Below are 18,692 nucleotides of genomic sequence, written 5' to 3'. Positions count from 1 at the left end.
TGAAGCGTCTGTAACCTGAAGCGTATGTAACCTGAGGTACCACTGTATACACACCAGCTTCTTCTGTATATTACTATGATCTAAAATAATACATGTAAGTTCCGTTTAGTTATTACTGGTAAGAGATGTTTCAACATCTCTTATCGTGTTTGTTGGCAACCTTGTTTGCGGCAACAAGCACTCCTTTCCTCATTTATTTATTATATTTATATCTGGGCCTTTAATCCAAAGAGCTCGAGGCTGCGTACATCATGTGTCTGTGCCCATCTGTGGGAAAACAACAACCCTGCGAGGTGAGGCAGTTAAAGAATAAAGCTGGCAGTTAAAGAATGCAGCTGGCCCAAGTTCACTCACTGAAATTGCATGGCTGAGATTGGGGGGTGGGATTCACACCTTGGTTGCCCCAGTCCATGGGTAGGCAAACTAAGGCCCGGGGGCCAGATCCGGCCCAATCGCCTTCTAAATCCGGCCCGCAGACGGTGTGGGAATCAGCTTGTTTTTACATGAGTAGAATGTGTCCTTTTATTTAAAATGCATCTCTGGGTTATTTGTGGGGCCTGCCTGGTGTTTTTACATGAGTTGAATGTGTGTTTTTATTTAAAATGCATCTCTGAGTTATTTGTGGGCCTTGTGTATGCAATAACTAGGGGTGTGGGTGGCGCTGTGGTCTAAACCACTCAGACTCTTGGGCTTGCCGATCAGAAGGTCTGAGGTTCGAATCCCCTCGACGGGGTGAGCTCCCGTTGCTCGGTCCCTGCTCCTGCCAACCTAGCAGTTCGAAAGCACATCAAAGTGCAAGTAGATAAATAGGTACCACTCTGGTGGGAAGGTAAACGGCGTTTCCGTGCACTGCTCTGGTTCACCAGAAGCGGCTTAGTCCTGCTGGCCATATGACCCGGAAGCTGTACGCTGGCTCCCTCGGCCAATAAAGCGAGATGAGCGCCGCAACCCCAGAGTTGGCCACGCCTGGACCTAATGGTCAGGGGTCCCTTTACCTTTACCTCGGGTTAAGAACTTAATTCGTTCCGGAGATCCGTTCTTAATCTGAAATTGTTCTTAACCTGAAGCACCACTTTAGCTAATGGGGCCTCCTGCTGCTGCCGCACGATTTCTGTTCTCCTCCTGAAGCAAAGTTCTTAACCCGAGGTACTATTTCTGGGTTAGCGGAGTCTGTAACCTGAAGCGCCTGTAACCTGAAGCGTCTGTAACCCGAGGTACCACTGTATAAGGCAGAGATTCAGGAGGACATTGATGCCAATCGTTTAATCGTTTTACGCGCCCGCGTAAAATCAAGAGGAAGAGAGAACCTGAGAGAGACCATCACAGCGCGCTTCCTGGGGCTTTAAAACATGAAGCTATCACGCACATCCACAGCCATCATTTTGCAAAGCGCAGCTTTCAAAGCTCCCCTCCGGCCTGTTTTGCAGCAGAGGCAGAGGCGACGGGTTCCCTCACCCCCTCCCTCCTTGCAGAGAAAACATTTGGTCAGTTTGGGAGTCAAAATGGTTTCAGGGCGGTCTTCCTGTACTGCTCCAGACATGTGGTCCACATATCTATGTACGTGCTTGGTTGGTGCATTTATGAACATTTATTATATATATATATGACCTTAATTTTTTTTATTACAAATTAAACCTAGGAACTGTGGTCAGAGTGGTATGTTGTGCCTGTTCAAGATAGACCATAAATGCACAGGAAAAGGTAGACCGGCAATCCCTTTGTTTCCAGACAGTGTTCCTTGGGTTACTTTTGACTCCACAGTGGCCTCTTGTTGGACAGCTGCTCATGGGATATAGCAGAGCAGAGATTCAGGCCAGATCAATTCCACCCGGTCCAAGTCAATCATCATCATCATCAGAAACTGACACGGACAGTTTGGTTAAGAGCAGTAGACTCGTAATCTGGTGGACCGGGTTTGCTTCCCCGCTCCTCCACATGCAGCTGCTGGGTGACCTTGGGCCAGTCACACTTCTTTGAAGTCTCTCAGCCCCACTCAACTCACAGAGTGTTTGTTGTGGGGGAGGAAGGGAAAGGAGATTGTCAGCCGCTTTGAGACTCCTGAAGGGGAGTGATAAGCGGGATATCAAATCCAAACTCTTCTTCTTCTTCTACATGCCTAGCAACTAAGGTCTCACCCCATGCATCTGACGAAGTAGACTTGATGAACTGACACAATAAATTTGTTAAGTCTTTCTGATAGCAAGAGCTGTTGGACAGTGGAATGCAGTGGCGTAGCGTGGGGGTGCAGGGGGGGCCAGCCGCACCGGGCGCAACATTTGGGGGCGCGCGCTCGCACTCGCAGCTCTCTGCCCCTACCTGGCTCACTCACTCTCTCTCACTGCAGTGCTGGCTGTGCGAATCCGATCCGAGCTGCCGAGTCGCCGCCCACTGTGGAGGGGGAGGGTGCCAGGCGTGCGGTGCGGTGCGGAGCGGAGAGAGAGCGAGGGAGGGACTATCTGGGGGAGGGACAGTGCAGTGGCTGCCCAGCGCAGCACTGAGCGCAGGAGAGAACCACATCCGACCAGCCCAGGCAGCAGCAAGAAGAAGCTGGCAGCGGCGGCAGGTTAGGGGTTAGGGGCGCAAATTACTTGCCTTGCCCCGGGTTAGGGGGCACAAATTACTTGCCTTGCCCCGGGTGCTGACAACCCACGCTACGCCGCTGGTGGAATGGTCTCCCTCGGGAGGCTGTGGACTCTCCATCCTGGGAGGCTTTTAAGCAGAGGTTGGACGGCCACCTGTCTTGAATGCTTCAGCTCAGATTCCTGCATTGAAGGGAGTTGGACTAGAGGACCTTCGCGGTCCCTTCCAACTCTATAGTTCTGTGATTCTATGAAAAGAAACGCTTTCACCGCAAGAAAGAAGCTTCCCTTCCTGGCAATTTTTTGATGATATATATAGTTTCACGCTTCCCCATTTACAAATCACTATTTCGAAAATGTCTTATAAACGTCACCCGAGAGAAAAGGCAACCGAGGGAATCTTGGGAACTGTAGTTTGTTAAGGGTGCCTGGAATAGCGGCTGTAAGAGGTCGGCACTTTTCACAAGCTACAGTTCCCCAGATTCTTTGGGGGGAGGCATTATTATTATTATTATTATTATTATTATTATTATTATTAGTGCTTTTTTCTAAAAATATATATATAGTTAAAGATACTCTCATTTTCCTACTCATATTCAAATTCTGCACTTTAATGAGGCCAAACTTAGATTCACAAAATGTTTAGGGGTATGTGTACACCTGTGTCCCCCCCAGAAAAAGCTCCTCTTCCTCCTCCTCCCCCTCCTCCTCCTCCTCCTCTTCTTCTTCTTCTTCTTCTTCTTCTCCTCCTCCTCCTCCTCCTTCTCTTCTTCTTCTTCTTCTTCTTCTTCTTCTTCTTCTTCTCCTCCTCCTCCTCCTCCTCCTCCTCCTCCTCCTCCTCCTCCTCCTCCTCCTCTTCTTCTTCTTCTTCTTCTTCTTCTTCTTCTTCTTCTTCTTCTTCCAATATTTATATCCTGTCTTTTTCCCTGATGAGGACTCTAGGTGGCTTACAACTAAAACAGAAACAGCTAAAAATATAGGCAGGAAACAGGGGGGAAAGTAACCAATTAAAACCAATTAAGTAATAAGTGGTATAAGAGTACTTTAAATGTACAATGTGTACATCCAAGCCACGTACCTGTTCCTTCAGGGAAAGTGCAACCCCATCAAGAACAGGTAAGCTGCCAACTTCCTGAAGCTGGAAATCCACTAACCCACAGGATTTCCCTTCATTGCAGGATCCAGCTTCAGTTCATGGGATGCCAACTGCCGTACTTCGTCATTGCATAAGCGAGTCAGTCGCAAACCTCAGGGAGGTTGTCAAACATGTTTGGTGTGTTCCTCTTCAGATGATATCGCTGGGAACTGAGGAAGTCTCATTTGCACAAGACGGAGGAGGAGGGTTGTTCCTGCGCCAATTTTTACATATGGGTGGTTGTTGTTTTTTGGGTTTTTTTACAACTTGAATCGTCTATGCAAGTGAAGAACTCTCCCTTCCAAGGACAGAAAGTCTAGCTTCCAGGAATCATCTCGCTTGCAGAAGCTACTTTACTCGGGGCTGAAGAGAGAGCCTAGAGGATGGAGGATGAAGAAGGATACATGACAATAGACAGAGGAAGCAGAGACACCTATGCGCCACCTGTTCCCCCAAAGCCACAAGGTATGGACCAAAACTGAGTTACAGTAAGCTTTAACTAGCTGGCAAGCAAATATTCCTGTCAAGGGTGTTTGATTTCTTACCAAAGTCACTGGCTTGTTACTGTTAATAGGAGAATGTGTGTGGTTTAGTGGCCAGAGTGTTGGAATAAGGTTTGGAAGCCTAGGGATCAAATCCTCGCTGTTCAGCCACAAAGATCACCTTGGGGCATTGATTCTGTCTCAGTCTAATTCTTAATTTTTGGACTGTTTTCAATTTTGCGTAAGCCGCCTCGAGTCCCAGAGTGGGGAAAACTCCACTGCGAAAAATCACCCGACACAGGTCAGAGCTCTTTGTGGAGAATGATAAATCGACTCAGGTCTCTTCTCAAGAGAGCTTTCTTCTTCCTCCTCCAATTTAGCTTGTCTTATAGAATATATACCCCAAACAGCACAGGCCCTGTACAAGCTAAGGAGATGGAAGGAGACCATGTTAAGGGTTCGGTTGATTTCAACAAGAGACTAGGCTACGTACAATTAAAACACATTTAGAGCACCCACAGGGATGCGGGTGGCGCTGTGGGTTAAACCACAGAGCCTAGGACTTGCCGATCAGAAGGTCGGCGGTTCGAATCCCCGCAACGGGGTGAGCTCCCGTTGCTCAGTCCCTGCTCCTGCCAACCTAGCAGTTCGAAAGCACGCCAGTGCAAGTAGATAAATAGGTACCGCTCCAGCGGGAAGGTAAACGGTGTTTCCGTGAACTGCTCTGGTTCGCCAGAAGTGGCTTAGTCATGGTGACCGCATGACCCGGAAGCTGTACGCCGGCCAGTAAAGCGAGATGAGCACTGCAACCCCAGAGTCGTCCACAACTGGACCTAATGGTCAGGGGTCCATTTACCTTTACCTAGAGCACCCACACCTCCCAGTCCTAAGAAATGCAGTTTACTCCTCACAGAGCAACCACCCCCAGCACCCTTAACAAACTACAGTTCCCAGGATTATGGTGGGGGGTGTATTTTAACTGCATGATGTGTATGCAGCCTATAGGACCAGACATTCACTATGATTAATCTTATCAGCTCTCCACGGTAAAAAAGCCATGCTTGGGAAAGTAGCCTATTCAGGCGGCTTGTGCTTCTTTCTTTGCCTCTGTGGTGAGGAACTATTCAGCAAGAATGGAAACTTTTAAGGCAGTACGTCATGCCTAATATTAGGCAACGTTCCTTCCAGGATCTGATCACTTCACTGTGACTCATAAGAACTTAAAGAAAAGGAGCCAACATCTCTCAGGGGCCAACCAGATGCTTGCATAGCTGTCATTTTTGCAACTGTATTCCTAAGTATATCCAAGAGTAGAACTTTATACCTGCCTGAGATTTCTGCAACCCCATTAAAGCCCCCTTCTTAGGGTTGCCATGTTTCTAGAAGTGAAATTCAGGACACAAAAGTTGTTGACCTCAAAATTCCGGACGTTTTGTGCCGATTTTACGAAATCTCCCCCCAACCCCGGGACGCTATTTCCCCCAGTTAAATCCCGGATATGTCCAGGAAATTCTAGATGTACAGTGATACCTCGAGTTAAGTACTTAATTCGTTCCAGAGGTCCGTATTAACCTGAAACTGTTCTTAACCTGAATCACCACTTTAGGTAATGGGGCCTCCTGCTGCCGCTGCGCTGCCGGAGCCCGATTTCTGTTCTTATCCTGAAGCAAAGTTCTTAACCTGAAGCACTGTTTCTGGCTTAGTGGAGTGTGTAACCTGAAGTGTATGTAACCTGAAGCGTATGTAACCCGAGGTACCACTGTATGGCAAACCTGCCCCTTCTGGAATATCAAGGCCAGGCTCTTTGTAGCATAGCAGTCATCAGGCACATGAGCAAGAAGCCGTTAGTTCAGCTCTCGGTTCAGCTCAAAGTCCTGCAGTGGCTTTAAACTAGCCTCAGTCCCCTCTGAACATTGGCCATTTGTTGCAAGGAGGGCAAAACAATCTTTGGTGCTATTCAGCTATGTTTTACTCATAGCAGACACAGCAAAATCAACGAACCTGTGTTAATCCTGTTCATTCATTTCTGTGGTTCTGCTCTGATCTAGCTAACTACCACCCCTTATCTAGTAATAGCGAATTCATTCCCTAAGTGGGGTTCCTTAGATAGCAAAAACGGCACCATCTACGGAATCAGCAAGCCAGAGTGTGGATTCCAGGTTTTGTAAAGTACAATAAATATTGGAGGCTGTGGGCAGCAGTGGGACCCTAATGAAAGGGAACCCCAAAACAAACCAATGAAAATAATCTTGCTCACTCCAGGGGCACAGAATGAAGACCAATTGGAGGGGTGGTGGTGGAATGGAGTATTCCCAGATGGGTTCACTTGGAACCCTGAATCCGAGCACTCCATTCGCTTCTGCTTTTGATAAAATGGCTGTGGTTGCATTTTCCTGATGAAACTTTATCAACTCCACAGAAACTCCTTCGAAATGCTGCAAAGTCACATTGAGGGTCTTACTGGCAGTCAGCATCGCTCTGAATGTGGCCCTGATCATCGTTCTCATAGGTAGGCTTTTGACGTCTTCTAACTCATGGTGGGGCTGCCCCATCTTTTCCTGGCCCTGCTCCTGTGTCAGAGACATGGGGAACCTCAAGCTGTCGTCATGGACTGGCTGGATGCCAAGGAGTTGTGGGAGAAGAAGACTCAGAGCCAGGGGACTGGTGGTGGGATGACGAGGAGTGGCTGGAGGGAGCCGACTTGGAGGAGGGGGTGTAGGGAGCAGAAAGAGGCAACAGGGTTTAGTGAGCAGGAAGAGGCTGTGGCAGAGAGCAGTCCGGAAGCAGAGGCAGAAGCAGAGATCAAACAGGCTACTGAAGGTTTGTTAGAAGAAGAAGAGGAGTTTGGATTTGATATCCCGCTTTATCACTACCCTAAGGAGTCTCAAAGCGGCTAACATTCTCCTTTCCCTTCTTCCCCCACAACAAACACTCTGAGGTGAGTGAGGCTGAGAGACTTCAAAGAAGTGTGACTGGCCCAAGGTCACCCAGCAGCTGCATGTGGAGGAGCGGGGAAACGAACCCGGTTCACCAGATTACAAGTCTACCGCTCTTAACCACTACACCACTGGGGTGGTGTAGTTAGGGGTGGTGAGATTTCTTAGGAGATCCCCATTCCCTGGGAAGAGGGACTGATTGTTAACCCACTCAGGTAATTGTATCTCTGTGCAGGGAATAAGGTTCTACTAACAACACTCAAGATGAGCTGCAGTGATGGGAGTCTAAGCGTAAAGCATGTTGTTATATCCTCATTATTAAGATTGGGACAATACCTTGCAAAACCAAAAACCTATCAATGGACCCCTCTTCTTCTTCTCTGCACAGAAGTTGACCATGCTCAGTAGCCTGTCCTCTGAGAACGTTCCAGAAGCAGGCAGATGGGCTGTTCCACAGGCGTTTGGAGGAGGCCTGGATATTTCTTTTAAGTCTGTTTGCTGTAATTGCATATTTCTCCAGGTTCTTTATCTACCATCAGATATTGTTGTGGAATGCAGCACAGTATGCCCGCAAGAAAGTGTGACCTTTATCCTGGGCAGAACTTGCCCTTGGAGTTTGAAATCTCTTCAAATGTTAGATCTCCTCCTCTTCCTCCTCCTCCTCTCTTTTTTGTCCAGCGCAGCCCAGGAGTGCTGAAGATATTTTTACAATCCTGCTCGATATACATTCAATGAATCATAGTTTTATATTTATACAGTATATCAGGGCCGGCCCTATCACGTGGCAGAGGGAGGTGACAAATCCTGAGGTGTAGAGAGGGGCTAGAAAGGCTTCAGCACCAAAGCAAGCTTGTTGCTCTAGCACGACCGGTGCATCAACGAGGCAGCGTGAGGTGTCCTGCCTCGGGTGTCCTGCTCCACAGAGACACCAGCAACAACACCTTGTGGAATGTCCCCTTTCTGCCAAGACCGGCAGCGAAAAGGGGAGGCTCCCACAGAGCGGCCATGTTGCTGCTGGTCTCTTCCCACCTGACCATCTGGATGGAGGACGTTGGTGGCAGGCCTTGCCTCGGGCACTGAAAGGTGTTGGACGGCCCTACAGTATATACATAATTTTGTTGTTGTTTAGTTGTTTAGTCGTGTCCGACTCTTCGTGACCCCATGGAGCAGAGCACGCCAGGCACTCCTGTCTTCCACTGCCTCCCGCAGTTTGGTCAAACTCATGCTGGTAGCTTCGAGAACACTGTCCAACCATCTCGTCCTCTGTCGTCCCCTTCTCCTTGTGCCCTCCTTCTTTCCCAACATCAGGGTCTTTTCTCTTCTCATGAGGTGGCCAAAGTATTGGAGCCTCAGCTTCAGGATCTGTCCTTCCAGTGAGCACTCAGGGCTGATTTCCTTCAGAATGGAGAGGTTTGATCTTCTTGCAGTCCATGGGACTCTCAAGAGTCTCCTCCAGCACCATAATTCAAAAGCATCAATTCTTCGGCCATCAGCCTTCTTGATGGTCCAGCTCTCACTTCCATACATCACTACTGGGAAAACCATAGCTTTAACTATATGGACCATTGTTGGCAAGGGTGATGTCTCTGCTTTTTAAGATGCTGTCTATACATAATTTACATACATAATAAAGAACCGTGTTTAGTTTATTATACTGTTTGTTGTCGGAGCGGGCTGTGCATGAGGCCTACTGTTGGTCAATGCTGGCTACATAAGGACACAGGTTCTCCATACCTGCCCTAACCTGAGCTATTCTTAAAGTTTTCCAGGTAAGAAACGTGGAAGGCGGTTCCTGCTCGCCGAGTTCCCCCAATTCATGCACTGCGCTTCCAGGAAATCCAACAGGTAACTTAAACGCCTTTGTCTCTCTTTGAACGCAAAGCCTACCGTAACCCTCCTTAATAATTTTACCATACATTTTTAAGGTGGCAGTACTACTGTTAAGGACGCAGGTGGCGCTGTGGGTTAAAGCCTCAGCGCCTAGGACTTGCCGATCGAAAGGTCGGCGGTTCGAATCCCTGCGGCGGGGTGCGCTCCCGCTGCTCGGTCCCAGCGCCTGCCAACCTAGCAGTTCGAAAGCACCTCCGGGTGCAAGTAGATAAATAGGGACCGCTTACCAGCGGGAAGGTAAACGGCGTTTCCGTGTGCGGCTCTGGCTCGCCAGAGCAGCGATGTCACGCTGGCCACGTGACCCGGAAGTGTCTCCGGACAGCGCTGGCCCCTGGCCTCTTAAGTGAGATGGGCGCACAACCCCAGAGTCTGTCAAGACTGGCCCGTACGGGCAGGGGTACCTTTACCTTTACCTTACTACTGTTAAGGGACGCGGGTGGCGCTGTGAGTTAAACCACAGAGCCTAGGACTTGTCGATCAGAAGGTCGGCAGTTTGAATCCCCGCGACGGGGTGAGCTCCCATTGCTTGGACCCTGCTCCTGCCAACCTAGCAGTTCGAAAGCACATCAAAGTGCAAGTAGATAAATAGGTACCGCTCCGGCGGGAAGGTAAACGGCGTTTCCGTGTGCTGCTCTGGTTCGCCAGAAGTGGCTTAGTCCTGCTGGCCACATGACCCGGAAGCTGTACTCCAGCTCCCTCGGCCAATAAAGCGAGATGAGCGTCGCAACCCCAGAGTCGGCCACGACTGGACTGGACCTAATGGTGAACCAGAGCAGCGTACGGAAACGCTGTTTACCTTCCCGCTAGAGTGGTACCTATTTATCTACGTGCACTTTGACTTGCTTTCAAACTGCTAGGTTGGCAGGAACAGGGACCGAGCAATAGGAGCTCACCCCGTCATGGGGATTCAAACAGCCAACCTTCTGATCGGCAAGCCCTAGGCTCTGTGGTTTAACCCACAGCACCACCCGCATCCCCCCAACTCGCACGGTACCGAGGGGTAAAAGAAGAATCCTTTTCAAGAGCCAAAAGAGAGGGAGATTGGTCAGGGAACATATTGACAGGAACACCTCTGTAAAGTCCAGGGAAGCACGAGACATGTTTAGGACCAGAAAGTGTGTGTCTTGCGGAGGAAAATTTGAAAAATTGCTTGATGTCTTCAATGGATGAGTACAAATCCTACGAAGGCGAAGTGACAAGGAAAAAATAACCTACTGCAAAATGACTCAGGGAGGACTGAGTATGCCCAGTTGTGTGTTGGAGGAGGAAATTGAAAACAGGGAGCAAGGAGGAATGGAAGGGTCCACTTTCACGTTGAAATGTCTTAAGTCAACGGAAAGAGTAGGCAAGGGCTGAGGAACCTCAAGCCCTGTTGCGGCCGTTACACCTCTGTGTCTCACCTTTAGGATTAATCCCCAGGCCACACTCCTCACCTGACCTGCTTGGCGCATTCCTTTTTGACCTGTGGAAAGGGTCCTTGAACTGAGATAAGGCCCATAGATGTCACCTTTTCCCTTTTCTTGCGAGGAATCCTATTCGGAATAAGGGAATTTCCCTTAAAGAAAGGGACATGTTGACAGCTATGATAAGGCCTCCTGCTGGCCTGGCTGGAGAGAGGAGAGAGGTACCAAACCTTCTCTCCTTTCTCCAGCCAAGCCAGCAGGAGGATTCAAAAACAGGTGTGCAGCAAACCTAGTAAAAAGGATTGGTAGGTAATGAAATTAATAGAAAAGATTGTAAACTTTTCCAATACGCTGTAACAGCTGCAAGAATACTTCTGGTGCAAAGATGGAAGCAGGAAGAAATTCCAACTGTGGAAGAATGGAGAATGAAACTGACTGAATATGCGGAATTGGATAAACTGACTGGGAAGATTCAATATCAGAAAGACCAAAAGTTTATCGAGGACTGGGGGAAATTTACAGAGTATCTGAAAAGCATATGTGATGCACAGACAACGCTTGTTGGTTTTGAAGAGTCTCTGTGAAAAATTAAGAAATATTGTAAAAAAGAAAGTAGGAGAAAGGAAGAGGAATGGTTAAAGGCAATGATAAGTTCAGAAATGCGTTAACAATAGAATTTTTAACGAAAGATTGGCAGAGAAACTGAGGGAAGTCAAAAATTGATGAATGTGAGAGTTAATATGAGTTGATTGTATAAAAATGTTTGGAAAATGAAAAAAAAATTATTATAAAAACAAAAACAAAAAAACAGGTGTGCAGCTGACAACACAGTCACATCTGCTGCTCTGCTTGCTTTTCCTCTGCACCTGCCAGTCAAATATATTTCTCCACATTTTGGAAGGTGGAATATAGCAGCCAGGGAGGAATCTACCATCCTACAGCGTTATGTACTGAAGTTCTCACCCTGGGCCAGCAGGGGGATACTGTAGATAGTTATGCAAATAAGGGATCGAAAGTGACGTTCAGTGATTGGATAGTTTTAGAAAATTGTTACAGTTACGTTGTACTGGAGCTCTATATAAGCAGGCTGACTGAGCCCTTCAGTTCAGTTCTGTTCCGGCCTGTGAATAAGCAAGAGCTGTTTGAAGAATCGCTGTGTCGTCTGATATGTTCACCCACAACTTAACATACGGTCTGATCCTTCATTTCCTTTTCTTGCAGCCCGTGTGACTCTGGATCCAGACACGGCCCACCGGCGGCTGGTGGTATCCAAGGATGAGAAAAGTGTGCGATGGGGAGAGGTGGAACAGACGTTTCCCAACAACACCAAGAGATTTACCCAGCGCGTTTGTGTGCTGGGCAGGGAGGGATTCTCTTCAGGCAAACACTGCTGGGAGGTTGGCGTGAAGGGCAAGGGGGAATGGGCAGTGGGGGTGGCCAAGGAGTCTGTGAAGAGACAAGGGCTGACAGACTTCAGCCCGGCTGCGGGCATCTGGGGGATAGGAGAATACGAGGGACTCGGGAACTACATAGCTTTCACCACTCCCCACACAAAGCTCTCCTTTCACAAGAGGCCACAGTGGATCCGCGTGTTTTTGGACTACACTGCAGGGCAGGTGGATTTTTTCGATCCGGAAACCCAGACCACAATCTACACGTTCAGTTCAGCCGCTTTTGGTGGGGAAAAGGTTCTGCCTTGGTTCCGTGTGTGGGATGGAACCGAACTTATTGTGCGTCCCTGAGACACTGGACTCCGTACAAAAGGGTTCTTCTGCCTCTAGAGCAGCCTAGGCTCTGTGACCCTGGAAAACCTGACTGATGTCTCTCCATAGCACCTTCCCGTGTTTTTACATAGTTTTTAATTGTCTTTAAATGGTTTGATTTCAGTTGCATTGTTTTAACGTTTCGATGCTTGCGATCCTGGAAGGAAAGGTATACAGTGGTACCTCAGATTAAGAACTTGATTCGTTCTGGAGGTCCGTTCTTAACCTGAAACTGTTCTTAACGTGAGGTACCACTTTAGCTAATGGGGCCTCCCGCCGCCACACAATTTCTGTTCTCATCCTGAGGTAAAGTTCTTAACCTGAGGTACTATTTCTGGGTTAGCGGAGTCTGTAACCTGAAGCGTCTGTAACCTGAAGTGTCTGTAACCCGAGGTACTACTGTATTACAAATGTAATGAACAATAGGTAAGGTAATCCTCTCAAATTATAGAGGCCTATACTGAAGGGGAGGTTCCTATATAGTTATATCTCTATAATTGCAAGCAAACTAGTTTTCTTTTTAAGGAAACCACGGAAGCGAGTAAGGGCGGATCTACACTGATCGGTTAAACGTTATTGAATATAATGTTATATACAGTCGTACCTTGGTTCTCAATAGGGACGTGGGTGGCGCTGTGGGTTAAACCACAGATTTGCCGATCAGAAGGTCAGAGGTTCAAATCCCCGTGACGGGGTGAGCTCCCATTGCTCAGTCCCTGCTCCTGCCAACCTAGCAGTTTGAAAGCACGTCAAAGTGCAAGTAGATAAATAGGTACCACTCTGGCGGGAAGGTAAACGGCGTTTCCGTACGCTGCTCTGGTTCGCCAGAAGCAGTTTAGTCATGCTGGCCACATGACCCAGAAGCTGTATGCCGGTTCCCACGGCCAATAAAGCGAGATGAGCGCCACAACCCCGGAGTCGGCCACGACTGGACCTAATGGTCGGGGTCCCTTTACCTTTACCTTGGTTCTCGAATGTAATCCGTTCCAAAAGTCCATTTGACTTCCGAAAATGTTCGAAAACCAAGGCGCGGTTTCCAATTGGCTGCAGGAACTTCCTGCACTCATTCAGAATCTCTGTTTGCAAAGAATGTTTGAAAACCGGAACACTTCTGGGTTTTTGGTGTTTGGGAGCCAAAATGTATGAGCAGTGCTTTTTTTCTGGGGGTACTCAGGGGTACGCATACCCCCTAAACATTTTGTGGATCTAAGTTTGGCCTCATTGAGGGGGCAGTATTTCAATATGAGTAGGAAAATGAGAGTACCCCTAAACATTTTTTTGGAAAAAAAGCACTGCATACCAGTAGTAAAGCATTCGAGAACCAAGGTACAACTGTAATGTTCAATGCAGTTTTCCACTGCCAGTGGCTTACTGCTCTGCAGCGCCCTCTGGTGTCACATTTTAGTGACGCCTTTTTAACGTTATAAACTTCGAGTGTAGATCTGCCATAGGTACTTCGAGTAACTTGGGAGCGTGTGAGTCATTGGAGCAGGGCAACATCCTACTTTGTGCTACTCTAGCATCTTGTATACATCTTGTATCTTTAAGCATGGTTTAAAGATTTTGCATGCCAGAGGGCTGCAAAGCAGGTTTGGCCTAGCAGATGAGCAATATCAGCAGTCTGGACTAATTTGAGGAAAAAGTTCCCGTGCATGTTGAGAGAACAAAATTGAGATAGTTCCTGGAATTGAGATAGATCCTGGCAGAGAAGAATGTTATTTTCATAAGCCAATTGGCTTTCTGGATTCAGTGGAGGGGGGCGGACTTCTGTTTGCCAGGACGTGTTGCTATAAAAACGGTACCTTCTCAATACCAGCTCAGAGAAGGCAGGGAATGCAACTGTAGAGAAGACCCCGTGGAATGAGACCATCAGTTCGGAGAAGGACAATTGGAAGAAGCCAATTAAGGAAAGGATCACAGTTTGAAGAAAGGATGACAATTCAGAGAAGACTTAAACAGCAGAATTCAAAGAGCTGCACCCATCTGCATATCTCCCCTTTCCCCTATTTGCATTTGTGCTGGCTGAGGTCTTTGGTAGATGCATATATGAATAGGGGAATATCTTCCTAGGGTCAATCCCCACCAGGGCGAAAACACTTTGTTGTATTTTGTCAGGTAATAAAGCTTTGACCTTTCATTTTGGGTCTGGTTATTTGTCTGTATATTCCTTTGCAAAGGAAAACCCCAGATTGTGGTCTGGTTGTTAATCCTGATACCTTTGCATTCCCTTTTGCACAGAAAACACCTTACACTGCATGTCTCTCTCTTTTTTTTATAGAATATTTATTAAGGTTTTCAAGAAATAATCTAATGTTAAAAATAAAAAGAAAAGCTAACAGAAATACAAAAGTACAAAAACAATTAAAAAAAGAAAAAAACAAAACACATAGAATTTCCATTACTTATTTTCTTATAACTTATTTTCCAGACCTCCTCATACCTCCCTTTCTTGTATTCCAATTCAAATTGTTAGTTCAGCAAATCCTCACCATTAGTTTTTTACTTATTTCTAAACCTTTTTTTTCATATCTCTTAAGCATTACAGCTGGAAACCACTTAATTTCTGTCCAACATCATTCTAACATTCTTTAATTTTACAATATTTCTGTAGATAGTCTTTAAATTTCTTCCAGTCTTCTTCTGCCGACTCTTTTCCCTGGTCTCGGATTCTGCCGGTCATTTCTGCCAGTCCCATATAGTCCACTTACACTGCATGTCTCAGCATAGACCAGGTGTCAGCAAACTTTTTCAACAGGGAGCCAGTCCACTGCCCCTCAGACCTTGTGGAGAGGCCGGACTATATTTTGGAAAAAAATAATAATGAATTCCTATGCCCCACAAATCACCCAGAGATGCATTTTAAATAAAGGGACACATTCAACTCATGTAAAAGCGTGCTGATTCCTGGACCATCCGAGGGCCAGATTTAGAAGGCGATTGGGCCGGATCTGGTCCCTGGGCCTTAGTTTGCCTACCCATGGCATAGACACATTCAGCAAGGCTGTTATTTGAAGTTTGCTATCCAGTTTGATCCCCGAACTGGTTTGTAGCCCTAACAATCCAATCCAGCTCTGAGCTCTTCATAGAATATCAGTATGGGAGTTGTAGTTCAGCAATAGCTGGAGAACCAAGGGTTCCCTATACCTGCTGTGAGTTGGAAGGGAACCCTAAGGGCAATCTAGTCTAGTTGTTGTTCTTGTTTAGTCATTTAGTCATGTCCGACACTCCGTGACCCCATGGACCAGAGCACGCCCGGCACTCCTGTCTTCCACTGCCTCCCGCAGTTTGGTCAAACTCATGTTTGTAGCTTCGAGAACACTGTCCAATCATCTCGTCCTCTGTCGTCCCCTTCTCCTTGTGCCCTCCATCTTTCCCAACATCAGGGTCTTCTCCAGGGAGTCTTCTCTTCTCATGAGGCGGCCAAAGTATTGGAACCTCAGCTTCAGGATCTGTCCTTCCAGTGAGCACTCTGGGCTGATTTCCTTCAGAATGGATAGGTTTGATCTTCTTGCAGTCCATGGGACTCTCAAGAGTCTCCTCCAGCACCAGAATTCAAAAGCATCAATTCTTCGGCGATCAGCCGTCTTTATGGTCCAGCTCTCACTTCCATACATCACTACTGGGAAAAACCATAGCTTTAACTATACGGACATTCGTTGGCAAGGTGATGTCTAGTGCCATGCAGTACATGCAGGGGGTTCTATATCACACACGCACACACACACACACACATAAAACACACTTGCTTTTAAACTGCTGATGCAAGTTTGTGGTATCTCGTGTTAACATGGTACAACATCCTTTTTGAAGTCAATCTTGCAAACTACTGTTTAAATTCAGCTGCAAGCCAATCACAAGTGTCCAAGAAGCCTTGTGGGGTTTTGATAGGTGCTCCTGAGATTGCAGAGGAGCTAGGAATACTACCAAACTTTGAGACGGAACAAGCTAGAAAAAGGAGAAACGTCAGCTTGAGTATGAGGTCGAAAAAGAGGCGCCACAAGAGCCAAAGCAGAAATTCAAAGCAGGTTATTTGAAACAGAGTTTGGAAGGCCATGTAGGACATAGGTGAGATTCCTACGTTGCAGGGGATCCCTTCCAACTCTACAATTCTAATACAGTGGTACCTTGGGTTAAGAATGTAATTCGTTCTGGAGGTCTGTTCTTAACCTGAAACTGTTCTTAACCTGAAGCACCACTTTAGCTAATGGGGCCTCCCGCTGCTGCCGTGCCACCGGAGCACGATTTCTGTTCTCATCCTGAAGCAAAGTTCTTAACCCGAAGTACTATTTCTGGGTTAGCGGAGTCTGTAACCTGAAGCGTATGTAACCCAAGGTACCACTGTACCTTGAACATGGCTTAGTTATATACTGGCAACCAATGCAAAGCTTTCCTCGCTGGTGTAATATACTGGTGCAGAGCTGCTCTGGCTAAAAACTGGAGCCCAGCATTCTGCGCTAGCTACAGTTTCCTCACCAACCTCGAGGGCAGCCCTTCAAGGAGCACATTGAAGCCATGCAAGCTAGAAATTACCAATGTCTGCACCTCTGAGACCAGGCTGTGCATCAACCGAAGCTGGGACAAAGCTCTCAGTCACTGAGGACAGCTAGCTCTGCTTCCAGGGACAGCGAAGGACCTGAAGCCACATTCACACTTATTAATAACACTTTAATACTCATGGAAAACCCCAGGAACTGTCACTTGTTAAGGGTGCCTGGAATTGTGGCTCTGTGGGTGAGCACTTTTTGCAAACTACAGTTACCGTATTTTTCGCTCCATAAAACGCACCAGACCATAAAACGCACCTAGTTTTTGGAGGAGGAAAACAAGAAAAAAAATATTCTGAATCCCAGAAGCCAGAACAGCAAGAGGGATTGCTGTGCAGCGTGAGCAGCGATCCCTCTTGCTGTTCTGGCTTCTGGGATAGCTGCGCAGCCTGCATTCTCTCCATAAGACGCACACACATTTCCCCTTACTTTTTAGGAGGGAAAAAGCGAGTCTTATAGAGCAAAAAATACGGTATTTGGGGTTGGCCAGGGATCAGCAAAATTTTTCAGCGGGGGGCTGGTCCACTGTCCCTCAGATCTTGTGGGGGGCTGGACTATATTTTTGGGGGGGGGGGATGAATGAACTCCTGTGTGCCACAATAACCCAGAGATGCATTTTAAATAAAAGCACACATTCTACTCATGTAAAAACACCAGGCAGGCCCCACAAATAACCCAGAAGTGCGTTTTAAATAAAAGGACACATTCTACTCATGTAAAAACACTCTGATTCCCGGATCATCCGTGGGCCGGATTTAGGAGATTGGGCCTGATCCGGCCTCCGGGTCTTAGTTTGCCTACCCATGGGGTTAGCCATGACCAGTAAAGTGATATAAGATGACACAGGTGGCACTGTGGTATAAACCACGATCAGAAGGTCGGCGTTCGAATCCCTGCGACAGGGTGAGCTCCCATTGCTGTCCCTGCTCCTGCCCACCTAGCAGTTCAAAAGCACTCCACTGCAAGTAGATAAATAGGTATTGCTGCGGCAGGAAGGTAAACGGCGTTTCCGTGCGCTCTGGCTTCCGTCACGGTGTCCCGTTGCGCCAGAAGCCACATGACCCAGAAAGCTGTCTGTGCACTAAGCCCAGCTCCCTCGGCCTGAAAGCGAGACGAGCACCGCACCCCATAGTCACCTTTGACTGGACTTAACCACCCAGGGGTTTCCTTTTTATGTACAATGTTCATCCAAGCCATGTACCTGTTCCTTCGGGGAAAGTGCAACCCCATCAATAACAGGTGAGCTGCCAGTTTCCCAGACCTGCAAACCGCTAAGCCACAGGATTTCCTTCTTCACGGTATTCAGCTTCGGTTTACGGTGTGCTGCCGCCGTACGCAATCATTGCACAAGCGAGTGTGTCACAAACTGACAGGGTGGAAAGGTGGATTGCTTCACATGTTTGGTGTGGTCAACTCCCGCGGCAATTGGGGAAGTCTCATATTCATTAGACCGAGGAGGAGAGGGCTATTTTTACGTGCTATTTTTGCAGCTTGAGTGGTCTAAAAACTGCTAAATTCTCCTTCCAAAGGCAGAAAGTCTAGCTTTCAGGAATTACCTTGCTTGCTGAACCTCCTCTCCTTGGGTCTTAAGAGAGATATTAGAAGATGGAAGATGAAGAAGGTTACATGGCAGTAGATGAAAGAAGCAGAAACACCTGCTCACCACCTGTTCCCCCAAAGGCACAAGGTATGGACTGAAACTTGGACATTGCCGGTTTCAGCTGGCTGGCATGCAGTAATTCCAGTCAAGGGTGTTTAATTTCTTAGTGAAGTTGCGGGCTGTTACCGTTTATGAGGAGGGGGAGTGAGGTGTAGTGGTCAGAGTGTCAGACTAAGGCTCAGGAGGCAGGGGTTCAATACTACTACTACTACTACTACTAATAATAATAATAATTTTGTACCCCGCCCATCTGGCTGGGTTTCCCCAGCCACTCTGGGCGGCTTCCAACAAAGATTAAAA

General features: G+C 47.4%; 1 protein-coding gene and 1 long non-coding RNA gene across 2 annotated transcripts in view; both read left to right on the top strand.

Moving 5' to 3' along the window:
- Positions 1-14,325, top strand: part of LOC307209176 — a 139,247-nt gene extending 124,922 nt beyond the window's left edge. Inside the window, exon 2 of the long non-coding RNA XR_013835382.1 lies at positions 14,015-14,325. This is a non-coding gene — a long non-coding RNA (uncharacterized lncRNA). The remainder of the gene's footprint in view (positions 1-14,014) is intronic.
- LOC307208985 (butyrophilin subfamily 1 member A1-like) lies at positions 3,660-12,364 on the top strand. Its single transcript, XM_079964052.1, has 4 exons — positions 3,660-4,179; positions 6,616-6,705; positions 8,894-8,977; positions 11,647-12,364. The coding sequence occupies exons 1-4, from the start codon at positions 4,098-4,100 to the stop codon at positions 12,165-12,167; spliced, it is 777 nt and encodes a 258-aa protein (XP_079820178.1). The 5' UTR covers positions 3,660-4,097; the 3' UTR covers positions 12,168-12,364.
- Positions 14,326-18,692: the final 4,367 nt, after the last annotated feature.

This window comes from Podarcis cretensis, assembly GCF_951804945.1.
Source record: "Podarcis cretensis genome assembly, chromosome: 2".
Taxonomy (NCBI): domain Eukaryota; kingdom Metazoa; phylum Chordata; class Lepidosauria; order Squamata; family Lacertidae; genus Podarcis; species Podarcis cretensis.
The sequence above is the reverse complement of the archived record's forward strand: the minus strand, read 5'-3'. Positions and strand labels throughout refer to the sequence as shown.